We start from the raw sequence: 15,804 nt of genomic DNA on the forward strand, positions 1-15,804 counted from the left end.
ACTGGAATATTGAAGAAATACAAAGTTTTCACAGTGTTCTGTGCAGTCCTTTAAAATGTTAAGTGCACCCTTACTGCTTCCCTAGGAATAAAGAGGGGGAGTAGTAGCCAAGAGCTGCTAATTGAACTGATTAAGTGATTATCTGTAACTATGATAATACTCTATAAAGGCAGACGTTTTTGCAGTTTGCTGATCTAGAGAATGCAGGTGTGTGTTAGCTCAGTGCTACAATGTTCCCAGGAGTGGATCTACTAACAAATTCAGCCCAACGTCAGACTCAGGGAACCTAAGAGCGACATCTCAAATCTGCAGGCCTCATATGGCCATAACAGTACGTACTGGTTATTTGGAAGGGTAGCCTGGAGAATGTCTATTCTATTAAAAAAAATTAAAAATCATGGCAGCACTTTGCAAAGATGTACCTTAACAAGGCACAGGAGTGTTGCAATAATGTCCTTAAGAAAGACAAGAAAGTTTGGTCATAATGGAAAACTTGTTGTTGGCAGAAACCAAATACAGCATATCAGCACGGTGGTGGAGGGCTCATGATTTGGGTTGGTTCTGATAGCTTTGCTGTTTTTGGTTTTACAAACTGTTCCCACAAAGTTGGGAGCATAAAATTCTGATGATGATAATGACTGCTTTGCTTTGTACTTGAATGCAGCCGCTTGGCCATGGAAACCCATTCCATGAAGCTCTCTACACACTGTTGCTGCGCTAATCTTTAGGCTACATGAAGTTTAGAGGTCTGTAACAATTGACTCTGCAGAAAGTTGGCAACTTCTGTACACTATGCTCCTCAGGATCTGCGTGTTTAAGGCAGAAAATAACTAAACTCTGGGAAAAAAAAAATGAACATGCAGCTTTGTTTTAAAAGCCTTTATTTCACAGATATGAGGAAATCACTGCTTTTACAATGACATGGCCAGTGAGCTTCACAGCAATGATGGCGACTTTTCAAAAAATGTTACCGAGTGTTAATTAAAACAAAGACAGAGAAAGGAGACATTATAAATGCAATTAGATGGGATTAAACAAATTATAATTTTGTTTTAGGGCAGCATTTCTTGTTAAGACTTACTTATGTAATAAAACCTTTATCCGAAGGGCACAGCTTGTTAAAGACTGAACTGAAGGAAATGCCTCTGGTGTGGTGCTCACAAAATATACACAAGTAGTTAGTAAATACAGTCTGGGCAATCTGAGATGTGAAATGTGCATGTTCAGTCAGCAATATAACGGAACAACACGTGCCTGATAGCAGGGAGAAAGACTGTCCTGATCTATCATCAGCAGCTTTACAGACATCAGTGTTAATATGAGAAACAACAAAAACAGCAGACGAGTTTGAGGTGCTTCCAGTTGGTTCTTCTTCACATTTCTTTGGCGCTCAGAGGACTGATGGGTTAATGTCTACACATTAAGAATGAAACAGTTATGATCTGCTGATGATGCACTCTGCTGCATGGCTTTATGTCTTAACTATGTTTCGTACCATCAAAGGGTGTGAGGACCTGTTTTTTTTTCTCTCAGAAGAGTCCATTGACCTGTTCGGTCTCGGGGTCCAGGTCGATGTCATAGAAACAAGGCCGAGTGGGGAGGCCAGGGATGGTGGGCATCTAGGATCAACCAAAAGAGAAAGAATGGAGCTTTAGTTTTATTGATTTTTTTTTTTTTTAAACCTGCCCTTCAACAACTTTTAATTGCCAACTCCAAATCTGAAAACAATGTTAGTGTAGCATGCCCCATTTTCTTTTTAGTTATGATGTTCCAAGTATCCAAGGATAACTAGATTGACTGGCTAGAAACGTCAGTGACATAAGTTTGAATACGATTGCAGATCTGAAGTCAGAGCAAGAAACTAGACTAAGAGCTTCTCTGAATGTCCCAGTAATAAACATTTTTTTGTCGAGCAGTGTGATCAATGATGACCTGGTTAAACGATTGAAGTCAGTTACCAAACAAAGGTGTTTATATTGTTCGCAGTTCACATTTTTTGTTGTGTTTTTTTATTAATCATATTGTTACTTCCTAATAAAAGCCTCTGGGTGAGAATATTTGGTGGAAAAAACAAGGGATGGACCAATCTGATATACGGTATCGGTATCAGTCCGATCCGGATTTAAGATTACTGGATCGGATATCGGGGGGAAATAGAAAATGTAACCCGATCCATTAATTATCACAAAAGCACCTTGCAAAACTTGCTACATGGCGCAACCCAGGTAGTGACCTTAACAAGTCGAAGCAGTATGCGTCACGTGATAGAGCGGCTGTTGCATTTATTTGCACTGCTTTCCACTCTGGATGTCTATTTATATAAAGCTTTAAGTATAAAAGGGTCCATTTTACAACTTTTTTAGTTATTGAATATAAACATTATTTTGTGCTGATATTGCACTTCTTTTTTTCAGAACCAAAGGGTTTTTGAAATCTGCATAAAATTGCATTTTCTTATTACTTTTTGAGAAGGGTTTCCTACTTCACAGTAGCTTCATAGGAAAAAAAAACTGTGAGAAACTATCTGTATAAATGAACTGTATGCAGCAGGAATACAGGTTGCACCGGTTTACTATAACACTGAATGCACGCATGTTGCAAACACACACAAACATTTTCTACTTGAAATGCAAGGGATGGTAGATCCTGCTTTTCAAAATAGGTATCTGAGTATCTCGGTTCAATCTGCTGAATTATGTCAAATTAATCCCAGTGGAGCTTTCAATGCTTTTTCTTCTTACCATTTCCACAAGGAGGCTAACAGCGTTTTTGTTAGTTATTATTATTTTGTTAATTATTCCATGATGCAGCTAATAATAAAACATGTGGGTGTAGAAAAGGCTTCATCTAGATCCGGTTAGAGATGGGATGAAACTACAGAAGGAAGTCTTGATGCATGCTCAATCGTCCAGGTAAGTAAATCCCAAAAAGTTGATTCTGTTCATCTGGATGTGGCATTTATAGTGGGAGAGAAAATTACGTCACTCATCCAAGTGACTTCTTCAGTCTGACCTGACTGCAGGTTTCCCCAACTTTATAAACCATGCATTTGCATAATGACTGTAACTAGCACCACTGACGAACAGTGGGTTGTGAGGTCATTTCCACTGGAGTAAATTTGGTTATCCCAGCTGGACATTTGTCAAAGCTAGGTAGGCACCTAAAGAAAGCTCCAGCAGATCTAGAAGAGAAGGACAACTGTTGCCTAAGTAAAAACCCTACGTGTCAGGAGTATCAGAACAGTTGAGATGCATTTTCTCTAAACACAGTGCCTCTGCGGCTTTTAGACGCCAAAACACGCTGCACCAAAAATGAATCCACCCCAAGGATCAGGTACCCCGGCACAAACAGAGTAATGTAGTGTACACTGTGCCAGGAGGATTGCCAGGATTTATACATCAGGGAAACCAAACAACCTCTGGCTAAGAGGATGGCACAACACAGAAGAGCTAACTCGTCAGACCAGGACTCTGCAGTCTATTTAGACCTGCAGGCCAGTGGACACTCTTTCAATGATGAGGATGTAACATCCTGGACAGGGAGCAACTGAAAACGTCCAGATGAACAGAATCAACTTTTTGGGGTGCAGAAAGAAGGGAAATGAATTAGAGCTTACTGTGCCAACCAACGGGAACAGAAAGCCAGCGCCCACACTGGCTCTGATGTCTCTGATTGGCAGGATGAATCCTTTGGGCACACCTTTCTTTTCTGCTTCATGTGACAGTGACAGGTGGGTCTTTGCCATGCAAACTGGAAGATTCGCGAATCCCTGAAGGAGAGGCAAAAAAGAAGGATCTTTACAAAGGTTTATTCTCTCTGCTCTGTTTAATTGTATTGATCTCAACTGACAGCAGACGCCAACAAACAGGCCTGACAGGACAGGAAACAACAGCTGAGGGATGTTCACCTGCTTGGTGTAGAGCGCCACCTTGTGTTGGGCCTCAGGCAGAAGCTCAATATCATCTGCTCCATAGATCTTCTGAGCAATTATTCGAATCTTATCAGCAATAGGAAGCTAAAGTGGAATCAAAGATAGATATTTTAAGTCATAAATAAGCAGATCATGTGTTGGTTTAAAAGAGTGACTGGTGAAAATTAAGTACGGAGCCCTTACGTCCAAATCATACAGGAACTTGAAGTTGCTGGGGGCGCTAGAGGCCTTCTGGACGGCCTCGCCAAGTGCCACAGCACCAGCGCCACCCTCGGCCCAGTGAGAGCATCGCACAGCATCAAATGCTCCTGCAGATTTAGCCAAGGTGCACACCAAGTCCAGCTCAGCCTCCGTGTCTGTCCTGCACAACAAATGAATGAACAAAAAAAAAAAACATGCTTTTCACATATGTGCACATTCTTATATATGTTATTCTATTATTCTTTTTTTAAATTACCATCCATCACTTACTTGAAAGCATTCACTGCTACCACCACAGGCACACCAAAGTGCTTTGCATTTTCGATCTGCTTCCTCATGTTGTTGCAACCCTTCTCCAGCAGATTAAAGTTCTACATAGAGGTACACAAACACATTCAGTAAAAGGTTATGCAAAGCTTTAAAGGTTGAAAAGCTTGCATCAAATGTGATTAACAAAGTAGGCAGACGTGGCTCAAGCATTCTGCACAAACTAATAAATAAACAATGTTATCAAAAGCACCTTAGAAGAATATTATCACTGTTTTGGCACATTCTTTTCCATTACCTCTTCCACATATTCCTTAGGCAGTGGCATCCCAGCAGTGACCTAAACAAAAGAGACAAGAGAAATGTGAAATGTTTTAGTTAATTCAATAAATCCTCAAATTGTAATCAGCAGTGACTATTGTAATCCTCCATGTGTTTTATTCTTAATGATTACTAAGATGCTTAATTTAAAGATTAAACATAATTTTGTGGACAATTGTGCTGAAATTGTCTTCCGGAAATGGAAAATTGTGAACATTTAAAATTGTAGACAAGTGAAAATGCTCTGGTGGGGCTTTTTTTCTTTTAAAATAAATTTGTTTAAAGTGGGTTTAAAGGCTTGATCTCATCATACACACATTGTTACAGTAGTGGATTCTCATATTGAACGTTCCCCATTTTGTGCACAAGTAATCGTCTATTAGCCAACAGCTCCCAATTCGCACTGTGCTAAATGCCCCATTTCAACTCTTGGCTCTATAAGATCTCAAAGAGAGGGGCTCTCTCTCTCTCTCACTTGGTATTCTCGGGCATAACTCTGGCAATGAACACCCACCCATGTTCTGCTAAAATCTTCTATTTACGAGGAGCAGCCAAACGCAATAAAGGGGGAATTGAGCTAACACAGCTCGTCTCACAGAGTGAATGAACTGAGGAGTGGCACCAGGGCCAGGAGGAAACTTACTGTTGGTCCTCCTCCATGCATCTTTAGAGCTCGGATGGTCGCCACCAACACCACAACATGAGGCCTCAGGCCTGAGTAGCGGCACTTGATGTTGAAGAACTTCTCCATGCCGATGTCAGCACCAAAGCCAGCTTCTGTCACTGTTGCACATAAGTGACACAAGCAGGAAAGTATATCAGAACCCAAGCCATCAGGACTACTGACTACTATTATCCACTGACATTACATGGACTCCATGACTTTTACAATTAACATCTACAATATAAGCTAACCCTGTTAAAAAAAAGCTCAAACTGATTCTATTCAGCTTACCTACAAAGCCCTCAGGTCCAACCAGCTTCAAAGCAATTTTATCAGCCAGGATTGATGAGTTTCCGTGGGCAATGTTGGCAAAGGGGCCAGCATGAACAAACACAGGAGTCCCCTGTGGATCCAAATTACTCACATGAATTATTACAAAACTATTAATGCAAGTAAAAAAAAAAAAAACTAACAGCAGTTTGATAAACAACAATATCAAACGACCTGAACTACACAGAAATGCTTTTAACGTGGTCATGCTGCATAGGAGCTGCATGGATTAGCATGGGCACCGTGTTTCACCCACCTCCAACGTCTGCATCAGGTTTGGCTTGATGGCATCTTTCATCAGCACAGTCAGAGCGCCACTCACGCCCTACAGAGAAAAATCCATCACTTTCATGAATATCATTATCACAGCACTTACGCTGCATGACGTCATGTCACAGCGGAGGGTTTACGACACTCACCAGATCCTCGGTGGTGATGGGATCTCCCCTCCGACTGGTGGCTACGACCATCTTAGCCAGGCGCTGCCGCATATCCTCCAGGCTGCTGGTGAGGGCGAGCACCGCCATGATTTCGCTGGCCACAGTGATGTCAAACTGGGCCTGGAGGACACAACAGTCCAGTCATGCAAAGCAGCACTAAAACTAAGTTTATTAAACCAACTTTCCCTCAAAGGTTCAACTGCTTTCTGTATATTTCATGATGCTTTATGATACCATGAAAGAAATTTGCCACCTTTAGAGAATAATCAACTTTACCTCTCTTGTGTATCCCTTTTCAGTGGGCGACTGGCCGATAGTGATCTTCCTCAGGAATCGATCATTGGTATCCAGCACTGAAGTGAAACAGAAGGACATCATAAGTATTTGTATAAGACGCACAATACACTCACAGCAGACCTGCTGAGGCGGAGACCTCTGTGCTGTTCATACCTCTCTGCCAGGTAACAGAGCTTGGGTCGATGTCCAGGCGGGCAAAGCGGTTGATCTCCTCCTCAGTGAGAGCAGAGGGCTCCGTCTTCTGTATTCCCAGTTTCTAAACCAAAGAAGAAAACCTCGGTGTCAGAAGTGACCTGTGCACATCTAAATCAAAGCTTACACGTGCTGCAACTTGATCATTTACTTTGAGTCTGTTGATCTGGATCGGGGAGAACGTCCTCTCTCCTCCACTGAGTGGCACCAAACGGTTATACAGAGCCTAGATATTCACAGGCAGAGATGGATTATAGTGGTGACTCATTAGATAAGTTAGAGGAAGTGTACTTTTTATACACCAATGACAGAAATGAGAACCCACCTTATCAGATTGTGTTGCTTCATGGAATATGCGGGCATCGACAGCAGCAGCCACCAAGTTATTGGCAGCTGTGATGGCATGAATGTCACCGGTGAGATGGAGATTAAACTGAAAAATCAAAATAATCAATTAAATATTTTGCTTTCTTTGAACTTTTAGGAAAAAAAAGCACAGTGTCAGAAAAGTGATGCTGTACCTCTTCCATTGGAATAACTTGAGAATATCCACCTCCTGCAGCACCGCCTACAAACAAAAGGATAAAGAAATAAATAAAACATACATGAATATGTCCCTGTAGTAAACATGGGCAACATCTCCTGAGTTTACACTCTTTCGAAACTCACCTTTAATGCCGAATGTGGGTCCCTGAGAAGGCTGTCGGACACAAGCAAACACATTGAGCTTCATGTGAGCACCCATGGCTTGTGCCAGACCGATGGTTGTGGTGCTCTTACCTTCACCCAGAGGCGTGGGAGTAATGCTGCAAACACAAAATCTTGTCAACATGTTTGCCCAAAGCCCTCAAAGGCAAACTATAGTGTTCTCTTTGACAAATAGCTTCATCTCAGTCACTTTAAGCGTTTTTTGTTTTTTTTTGTTGTTGTTTTTTTGGTTGGTTGGTTGATTTTTTTTTTTACATTTGCAAAAATATAACAAAAACTTTCATGACCATATGATGGGAGTTTTATGAGTGGATTCTGCAGACCACCATTGCAAATACAAAGGTGTCTTAATTGACATGTGTAGTTAAATTAGGGTCATACTGCCTCACTGCGCCATCTTGTGGCATGAAATGGTATTACATAAACATCAAACCTAGCCTGAGTTGAGTTCAACTTGAGCAGGGGTCCGTTCTTCGTACCTCGCTAAGTAAGTTAGCTGGATTTGATTGTTGACCATTTCGCGTGATCTTGGATCGTTCGGTTCTCCGAAGCTCATCCGGGACTTGCTGTCATAGCAACGGATCCGTAAGCGTAAACCTGCTCGGGAGCAGGTTTACTTTATGTAAACAGGATTAGATCGCAGCCACTCAGGTATGTCCGCTTCATCTATACGAAAGCAACAGCGATATTTTACCACTGTGTTACCATAAATACATATTATCAGTGTAACTAAAGATAATGCAGCATTTGATCCTTTTATTGATGTCACACAGATACATACAGGTCATTTCCTTAAAAAAGGGAAATGTACTATTAACATTCTATTACATGTATGTGATTATTACAGATGTAATCCATATTTCAGAGTAGTAATTGTAAATTACTTCATGTAATCAAGATGAGAGACCACGGCTATAAAAGCGAAGGTGGATTTGGGAAGTCTGTCGCAGCCATGTCCTGTCCGTTTACGCGAGCCACCCATTGCGGAAGGTGCAAGATTGATAAGGAGAGTCCTCAGAATCCAGCGTATATTGCGGGACAGACAGGATCCTTTAGCTCAGCGCGACAGTGTGCTCATAGAGAGATATCGATTTTCCCGTGAGGGTATTATTTACTTAACCAACTTGTTGACGAGGGGGTGCAGGACCACCACCTGTCTTTTGTTGCTCTGCCCTTTTCTTGGTTGCTGTTATAAACAAACAGATTATTTCAGGGTCTCTTTCCAAGAGACTAAAAGCAATATAAGTGATAAATATTACCATTCTGTAGAATATTCTTATATTCCACTTTTACTTGTTCCCATGCTCTAGTGGGTCCTGTTGTGGCTCTAATGTGAAAGGGGATATAATGTACTATAATACAATAGATTACCCTGCCGCCTACTGGTGTTGGCCAGAGGGGCCGATGGTGCGATATGGCAGCCTCGCTTCTGTCAGTCTGCCCCAGGGCAGCTGTGGCTACAACTGTAGCTGCCTCCACCAGTGTGTGAATGTGAGAGTGAATGAATAGTGGCATTGTAAAGCGCTTTGGGTGCCTTGAAAAGCGCTATATAGATCCACTCCATTATTATTATTAAATTACTTACGAGTTTAATTTGTCAGCAACTTCCTGCCAGCCCTCTCTCCTTGCTTTTGCAGCCTTTGCAGTGTTCCCTTGCGTTTTAATTAAACTCTGAAACTCCTGAAATCCCTCACTCAAGAGTTCTTGCTCTGCTGCCGAAAAATACTGAGCGCTCTCCTTTGACATTTTCGCTGACCAATCAAAGGGTTGCCGATCAATGTTTCTACTCTCGATGCGTAGCCCCTGTTAAGCCACCCAGTGATCTCACATTACTTCATCCAGCTGTACTAATCGTCAACAACAGGTGTGTTCGGAGAACCGGAATAGCGAGCTCAAAGTTGGCGCGATGATTTGATCTTGGATGTAGTAAGCGAGGCACGAAGAACGGACCCCAGATCTCTCTTAAAGTGATTTTTAGGACAACAAGCCAAAAAATCTGTGTTGAGAAATGTTAAGAAAGTGTTTCTCTCTTAACATTCTGCTGATAGCTTTAGTTAACTTGGGGATTTTTGAACTACAGATGTAAACAGTCTGCCAATTTGAATAACTTCTACTTCCACAAACTGAGAACTTCTGTATCTTGAAATAAGATTTTGTCTACAGTCTGCAGACTTTTATTTAACATACCCAGTGACCACTACATATTTTCCATCTGGCAGGGACTGAAGGCGCTTGATGATAGTCAGCTGGACCTTTGCCTTAGTCTTGCCATAGAGCTCTACTTCATCAGAAAACAATCCCACTTCTCTGGCCAGACTGTCAATGGACTTGGCTGCGCAGGAGCGAGAAATCACTATGTCACTGTGGGATAACAAAAGGGAAAAAGAAAATTAGCTTCTTCAGCAAGACAGCGAGGATTGGGCTTCTGCATCAAGTTAATGAACAGCATGGTTATGATTATGATAAGGAGGCAAACCTTGGCACTGGCTTTCGGAGATTGAGTCTGGTGTAAGAAATGTTCCACTTTCCTGCCTGATGGCTCTCCAGGAAGCGCTTTGCACTCAGCACGGTGTTCTAAACAAGTAAACGTGATAAGAAAACAAAAGAAAGAAAAGTTTGAGAAAAAAAAAAATCAAACTCTTAATTAAACTTGATCAACTCTCAGGTGTCCGAATGGGCCTTACCGCCATCAGCATGGCCACAGTCATAGGTCCCACTCCACCAGGCACAGGGGTGATGAAGCCGGCCTGTTCTTTGGCTGATTGAAAATGGACGTCGCCCACAACACGCTTTCCGCTGGATTTAGTCTCATCTGAAAAAGAGACTCCAGTTGACCCATGCATCTGCTGATTATCTCAAAAGGAAATACAATGCACCATGACCGCATTAATACCTATAACGTGGTTGATGCCACAGTCAATGACCACTGCTCCTTTCTTGATCCACTCTCCTTTTACCATCTCTGCTTTTCCGATACCAACAATCAGGATGTCTGCTCTACCCACCTAGACAGAAACAGGGAGGGATAAACGATGAATGTTTATAAATGAAGAAACTGGATTTTAAGCAATGATGCTAGAGGAATAAATAAGGGAACACGTGAATTAGTGTTTATACTGCAGGCAGTAGAGATCTGTAGTTCCTATGATGTCATAAACTGTTAAGTTAGAATAATTGGGGCAGTTAACAGACTAAAATATTTAATTAGGCTCCTCATATAACAAGTTGTGAAAAAGTTTCATTTGCCAGCTAAGATCAAATGAGAACGTCAGTATTAAGAATCGGCTGCTTCAAACAGCTGCTCTTTATCTGCCTACTGTGCTGTTGTTTATACCTCTGTGTGTCTCAAAAAAGCCTAATGACACTTGTGTTTCTCTGTGTTACCTCTGCGGCAAGATCGACGGTTTTAGAGTGGCAGGTGGTGACGGTGGCGTGATTCCACAGCAGCAAATCATGCATGGGTGCGCCCACAATCTTACTGCGCCCAATCACGACCGCTCTCTTCCCTGCCACAGAAACGCCTGTAGAGAAGCGTCATAAACAGATTGTTGTTACTTTTGATATATTTACACATTGTAACATCATTGTAACTGACTGCAGTTTTTTCAGGGTTATTAGAGATTTTGTTTACCCGTCTGTTTGATTAACTCCATGCAGCCATTTGGCGTGCAGGGGATGAGGCAGTTGCCCAGATCCCCACGGGACAGCTTCCCCGCATTTATGCTGGTCAGTCTGTAAACACACAAGAATGTACAAATCACTGTAACCTGAAGATACCCATCAATCTGAAAGCTTTTTAAAGGTACAGTGTGTAAAATATCACTGCTATACTACAGTGTATACTATAGCTACGGTGGCCACTGTAGGACAAACAACTGTGGACAAACTTTTCCTCTGCAGCGAGTTGTTAGTTTGCGGTTTCCCTCAGCTCTAAATATGTGCTATTTAATCAAGAAGAGGCTGTAAAACTTTGTGAAAGGAGTTCGATACAAGTCAATAAGGCTCAGTGAGGCGAGCTGTTGGGGTTGCAACACTGCTGTCTGCTGCTGTTAGTGAAACTTTCTCTGAAGACTGAACATTGTTGCATTCAAACTATCATACGATGTGAGAACGTAATCACACCGTTTACCAGAGGGAAAGTGGAATTTTTAAGATAATCAAACCTACCTTAGTTGGCATAATGTTCGTTTGTGCTTAGCTGTTTTTGCTTAGCTGTCTCGTTGTCAACTGTCCGGAGACAGGAGTGTCACATGTGTAATCTGCTGAGAATAAGTATTCCTAACACTATCGGGAATAAATAAGAATTTTATAAACCTCTGCATGTTTTACAGGCCTGACATCTGTTCAGGAGATGAGGCGTGAGGTGAATAAGAAGAGGATGACATTTTATCCAAAGGGTTTGTCTTGCAGCTTTCTGTTTTGTTGGGTGGAGGGGACCCCTTCGCAGATCATATAAAATAGGTATGATACTTCATATCTTGGGTTTGAAGGTACAGACAATAAAAATTTGCCTCCATGGCACATGAACATCTCCGCTTTTCGTGTAGTTCGTGTGTAGCCTATAACCACATACGTAAGACGAGATTAGACAGAACCACATTGACCATCTCAGCCACTGTATTCATGATGGTGGGACAACCAATCTCTTTAATGTATTTTTAAAGGCTTAAATCTAAGTTTATTACAATGCATCTGCTTGTTGGACAAATTTAATTACTGTTTATGAGCACAACAGTTATTTTGTTTCTGTAAACTAAAAAAAGTACTTGCTGTAACTCTGAAATGATCACACTTTTCTGTGTTGCTGTTCTTACCCATCTACGTCCTTCTCTGGGGCCACGGAGTTCGTGACCTTCTCTGTGTCGATTTCATGGACTGAATCTAAAGGCAGCTGAACGATGAGGCCGTGGACAGAAGAGTTCTTGTTCACCTCTGTGATACTGTGAAGAATCTGAAAGCAGGTAGGAAGCCTTAAAACCCTTTATTGCTTTCAGGCTTGTCATGTACTGCATTCCCGCACAGCCCCTGTATTGCTAAATCAAGAAAAGCCTGAAAGCTCAAATTTCACCCATATGTCTCTGTGCTGAAAATCTGTCAATTATTGTGAGTTTTAAGCACTCAAAGACTTTAGTGAACACAACAAAAAAAATTTATGCGATTCTTTCGACAATTTGTTTTTGCTTCAAGAAACCATGTGACCTATGCATGCTTCCTATTGGAACACTAGGAAATAGTATGGCAGGAACAACTACTCCCCCAGGTGTCCATAAATAGTCTAATCCTGGAGTTGCTGTGCAGGTGTGTGCAACCCGACAACTAAATAAACAAGCCTCCAGTAATGATTCTAACTCACCTCCTCCTCTGTTGCGGTCGCGGGAAGTCTCAAATGCATTGCATTTATTCCAATCTGCACACAAAAATGCAGCTTAGGGATAGAGCTGTGGCTCATTGAAACAATATGCAGTGTACACACGCGGTGCAAAAATCCCTTCAGTATCAAAAAATTATTTTCTTTACCTCTGCTGCTGCTTTGAGCTTCATGCTGATGTACAGATTTGAATCATCGCGGTCTCCAACCTGAAAGACACATACTGCTTATCCCCCTGCATATTTCTATGACAGAACAGGAACTATGTCACACAGACAAAGCACCAGCATAAATGTCAGAATCCTCATTGTGCCACTGCACACAGATACCCTGACCCTTACCTGCCAGGTGCTCTCTCTAACGAAAGGCCAAATGAAAGCATGGGTAGAAATGTTTTTAGGGGAAAAAGGCTTTTAGCCTCCAACCACAAAGAATTCCATCATAAACTTACCTGTAAAACCACTAGACCAGGCCTGAAGTTGGGATTCTTAAGTTTCAACTGCTCGACATCCTTCTTCAGACGCTCCCTCACCTGCCTGAGAAAACAAAATACAGCCAATTTAATTTGTGCAATAACACAAAAAAAGAGTTAGCAGTATCATGTGACCCAATCTGTACCGTTTAATTAAAACAGTGACAAATTTATGCACCAGATCACCAGATTATTATTAAATTATTATTAAATTAAATTTATTATTAAATTTATTATTAAATGATTATTATTAAATTTATGCACCAGATCAATGCCATCTGATGATCTCATTGTGAGTCATTTTCCAAACTCAAACTATCATTCCGGACAATCACTCAGAAAAGCGTGCTTATCTTCAGTTGTTGTCTTCATTTTATCTTTATTGATTTAATGTTCTGGAGACTAGAAAACAGGGCACTATTTTTTGCGTAGAGAAGAGATAAGCCAGAACAGATAAAGGTTGAATACAATCAGCTGAACCAATCAAAGACAAGCGAGAAAACAGTGATTGCGTTAACTGAACTTTGTGGTCATTGCTTTTGTGTCTAAACCCAAAATCCTGATTGCACACAAAAGTGTTTGGTTTAACATATTGTGGATGCAAATGAAACAAAGAAAAGAACCCAAAGTTCTAAAGAAAGTAGGTAACAGATGTGCATCATGTGAGCTGTAACAGGAGTGGTGATGAAATACATTTTGGCACTGATTTGAGACACAGTTCAACTAAACTTAGTCTCAAGAGAAACTCCTTAACCTTAAGATTTATGTACCCCCCCCCCCCCTTTTTTTTTTTTTCAAGATGCAATAATGTGTGCAGAAAATGTTTTCCAAAAATATAGCACAAATTATATACAATATGCATATAAAACAGGGTAATTAAATGTTACTTAGGTACAGTATTTTGCATATGACCTTGTTTGCTTTTTATTTATCTACCAGCAGAGTGACCCTGGGGATCTTTCCAGTAATTAGAAAAGGCAATCACAACACTGAGTATTGTACCATAACAGATCTTTATCTCAACAGTGACTGGTACAAGTTTTCCTCATTAAACAACCAGGGCTCATATTCCTACAAACACAGGTCATTCATACAGTGTGCAGTCAAGCATGTCAGCTTCTGTCGAACTTTGGAGATAATGAATAAAGATGACCCATGGGGAGAGCGGCTCTGTGGCTCTTTGTATTGCATAATATAATCGACTAATAACTACTGTGAGGCGGTCTTAACAAGATACAGGCCGCTATATCTTGTGACAAGCACATGCAGCTAGATGTCTTTTGTGTTACTGTTAGAAAGATTTTGCCTTTTTGCCGTTTTTCCACTCATTCTCATTACTTGGATCTGGTCAAAGTTTTTCGATTTAAAAAAATTATAATAATTTTAAAAAAGGGTTTGCCTGGAATATCTGACTGTATTTTTCTTCTTCAAATTAGGTCAGTGAACCAATAGGACAAAGATCAGAGCACAACGCCACAGCTTCTTAGATAACACCCCAGGATTTGCAATGATGCATTCAGAAGTTATGAATGACCAAACCTAACCAGTTAAGAAAGTGAATTACTCAGATTTCCGCTGAATTTAGAGTCAACGCATATGCACGGTAAACAGTCTCTGCGGCCCGATGCGACTGATTTAACAGTAAAACTGTTGATTATACTAAGTTATGAAATCACTTCACGGCGTCAGACTGCTTACTTCATATATATAAGATTGCACTTAAAATCCTCAGAGGATGCACAGCGTTTGAGTAAGATCAGACACCACCAGCTGTTAAGTTACTGTAACTTTGCTAGTTAGCTTCTTTAGCCAGTCACATGTTTCACAACGCTGATTACATTCACATGCTACCTATGCTTTCGTAAAGGTAATGTTTGATACTTACGCTGAAACCTCTTTACCGCTTATGATCTGAGCTGGCATCTTTCCCTGGGATGGTCTCTGCTCTTCTGGTGACGGTAGTAGCTGGTCTGCACGCTCACTGACTTGTAAGTAGAGGAGCGTGGCTCGCAAGTGGTAATAACTACTTCCAAAAAGGTTCTTCAAAGTGAGTCGGGAAACGACGGTAACAGCGCAGACTCCGTCCACAAACCAACCCTACGGTGGAATATCAGCGTATTAACTTTCAGGAATAGAACAACGTAGTTTTTTTTTTTAAACTTTATTTATCACATTTTAGACATACAGTCAAGTAAAACAGGGATCACATAAAAGATGACATTGTGGTAGTACAATGAAGAACAGAAAGAGTGATAAGGACAGTGAGACAAAAGTGAGTACAAAAAATAAAATAAATTAAGGGGAACATAAATAAACAAAAGTTTGCAAGAGCCAAAATCAAGTTAGCAGTTTCAATCGGTTACAGATGTTAACAGTCTTGAGAGCCTTAGTGTTTTTTGATGAGGAGATTGTCCTTATATATTGTGCAAGTTCCATTTTTAATACAAGAAGTTCAGGCTTTCTGCCGAGGACTTTGCTTTTGTGTATATGAAATTTTGCCAAAAATAAAACCAAATTTATAAAGAAGAAAGCATCATTGTCCTTGTCTTTAAAATTATAATAGCCAAAGATAACTAGAACAACGTAGTTCAACGTAGAATATTCGCTCGGCCT

The 15,804-nt window shown here is 40.9% G+C and overlaps 1 protein-coding gene across 2 annotated transcripts; it reads right to left on the bottom strand.

The window, feature by feature from the left end:
- Positions 1-864: 864 nt before the first annotated feature.
- On the bottom strand, positions 865-15,245 carry mthfd1b (methylenetetrahydrofolate dehydrogenase (NADP+ dependent) 1b). Of its 2 annotated transcripts, XM_004540819.4 has the most exons (28): positions 15,077-15,245; positions 13,171-13,255; positions 12,869-12,928; positions 12,705-12,758; positions 12,166-12,302; positions 10,983-11,083; positions 10,736-10,872; positions 10,245-10,356; positions 10,036-10,163; positions 9,828-9,925; positions 9,539-9,712; positions 7,313-7,449; positions 7,165-7,211; positions 6,969-7,076; positions 6,795-6,869; positions 6,605-6,707; positions 6,431-6,507; positions 6,134-6,274; positions 5,971-6,039; positions 5,676-5,787; positions 5,364-5,503; positions 4,698-4,739; positions 4,403-4,503; positions 4,115-4,292; positions 3,908-4,015; positions 3,617-3,769; positions 1,496-1,619; positions 865-1,413 (listed from the first exon to the last, which is right to left on the bottom strand). In XM_004540819.4, the coding sequence occupies exons 1-27, from the start codon at positions 15,112-15,114 to the stop codon at positions 1,530-1,532; spliced, it is 2,805 nt and encodes a 934-aa protein (XP_004540876.2). In that variant the 5' UTR covers positions 15,115-15,245; the 3' UTR covers positions 865-1,413; positions 1,496-1,529. The 2 variants fall into 2 exon arrangements, with proteins under 2 accessions (XP_004540876.2, XP_004540875.2); XM_004540818.5 differs by having other exon boundaries at positions 865-1,619.
- Between the last annotated feature and the right edge of the window lie 559 nt (positions 15,246-15,804).

Source organism: Maylandia zebra, linkage group LG19 (genome assembly GCF_041146795.1).
Source record: "Maylandia zebra isolate NMK-2024a linkage group LG19, Mzebra_GT3a, whole genome shotgun sequence".
Classification (NCBI taxonomy): Eukaryota; Metazoa; Chordata; class Actinopteri; order Cichliformes; family Cichlidae; genus Maylandia; species Maylandia zebra.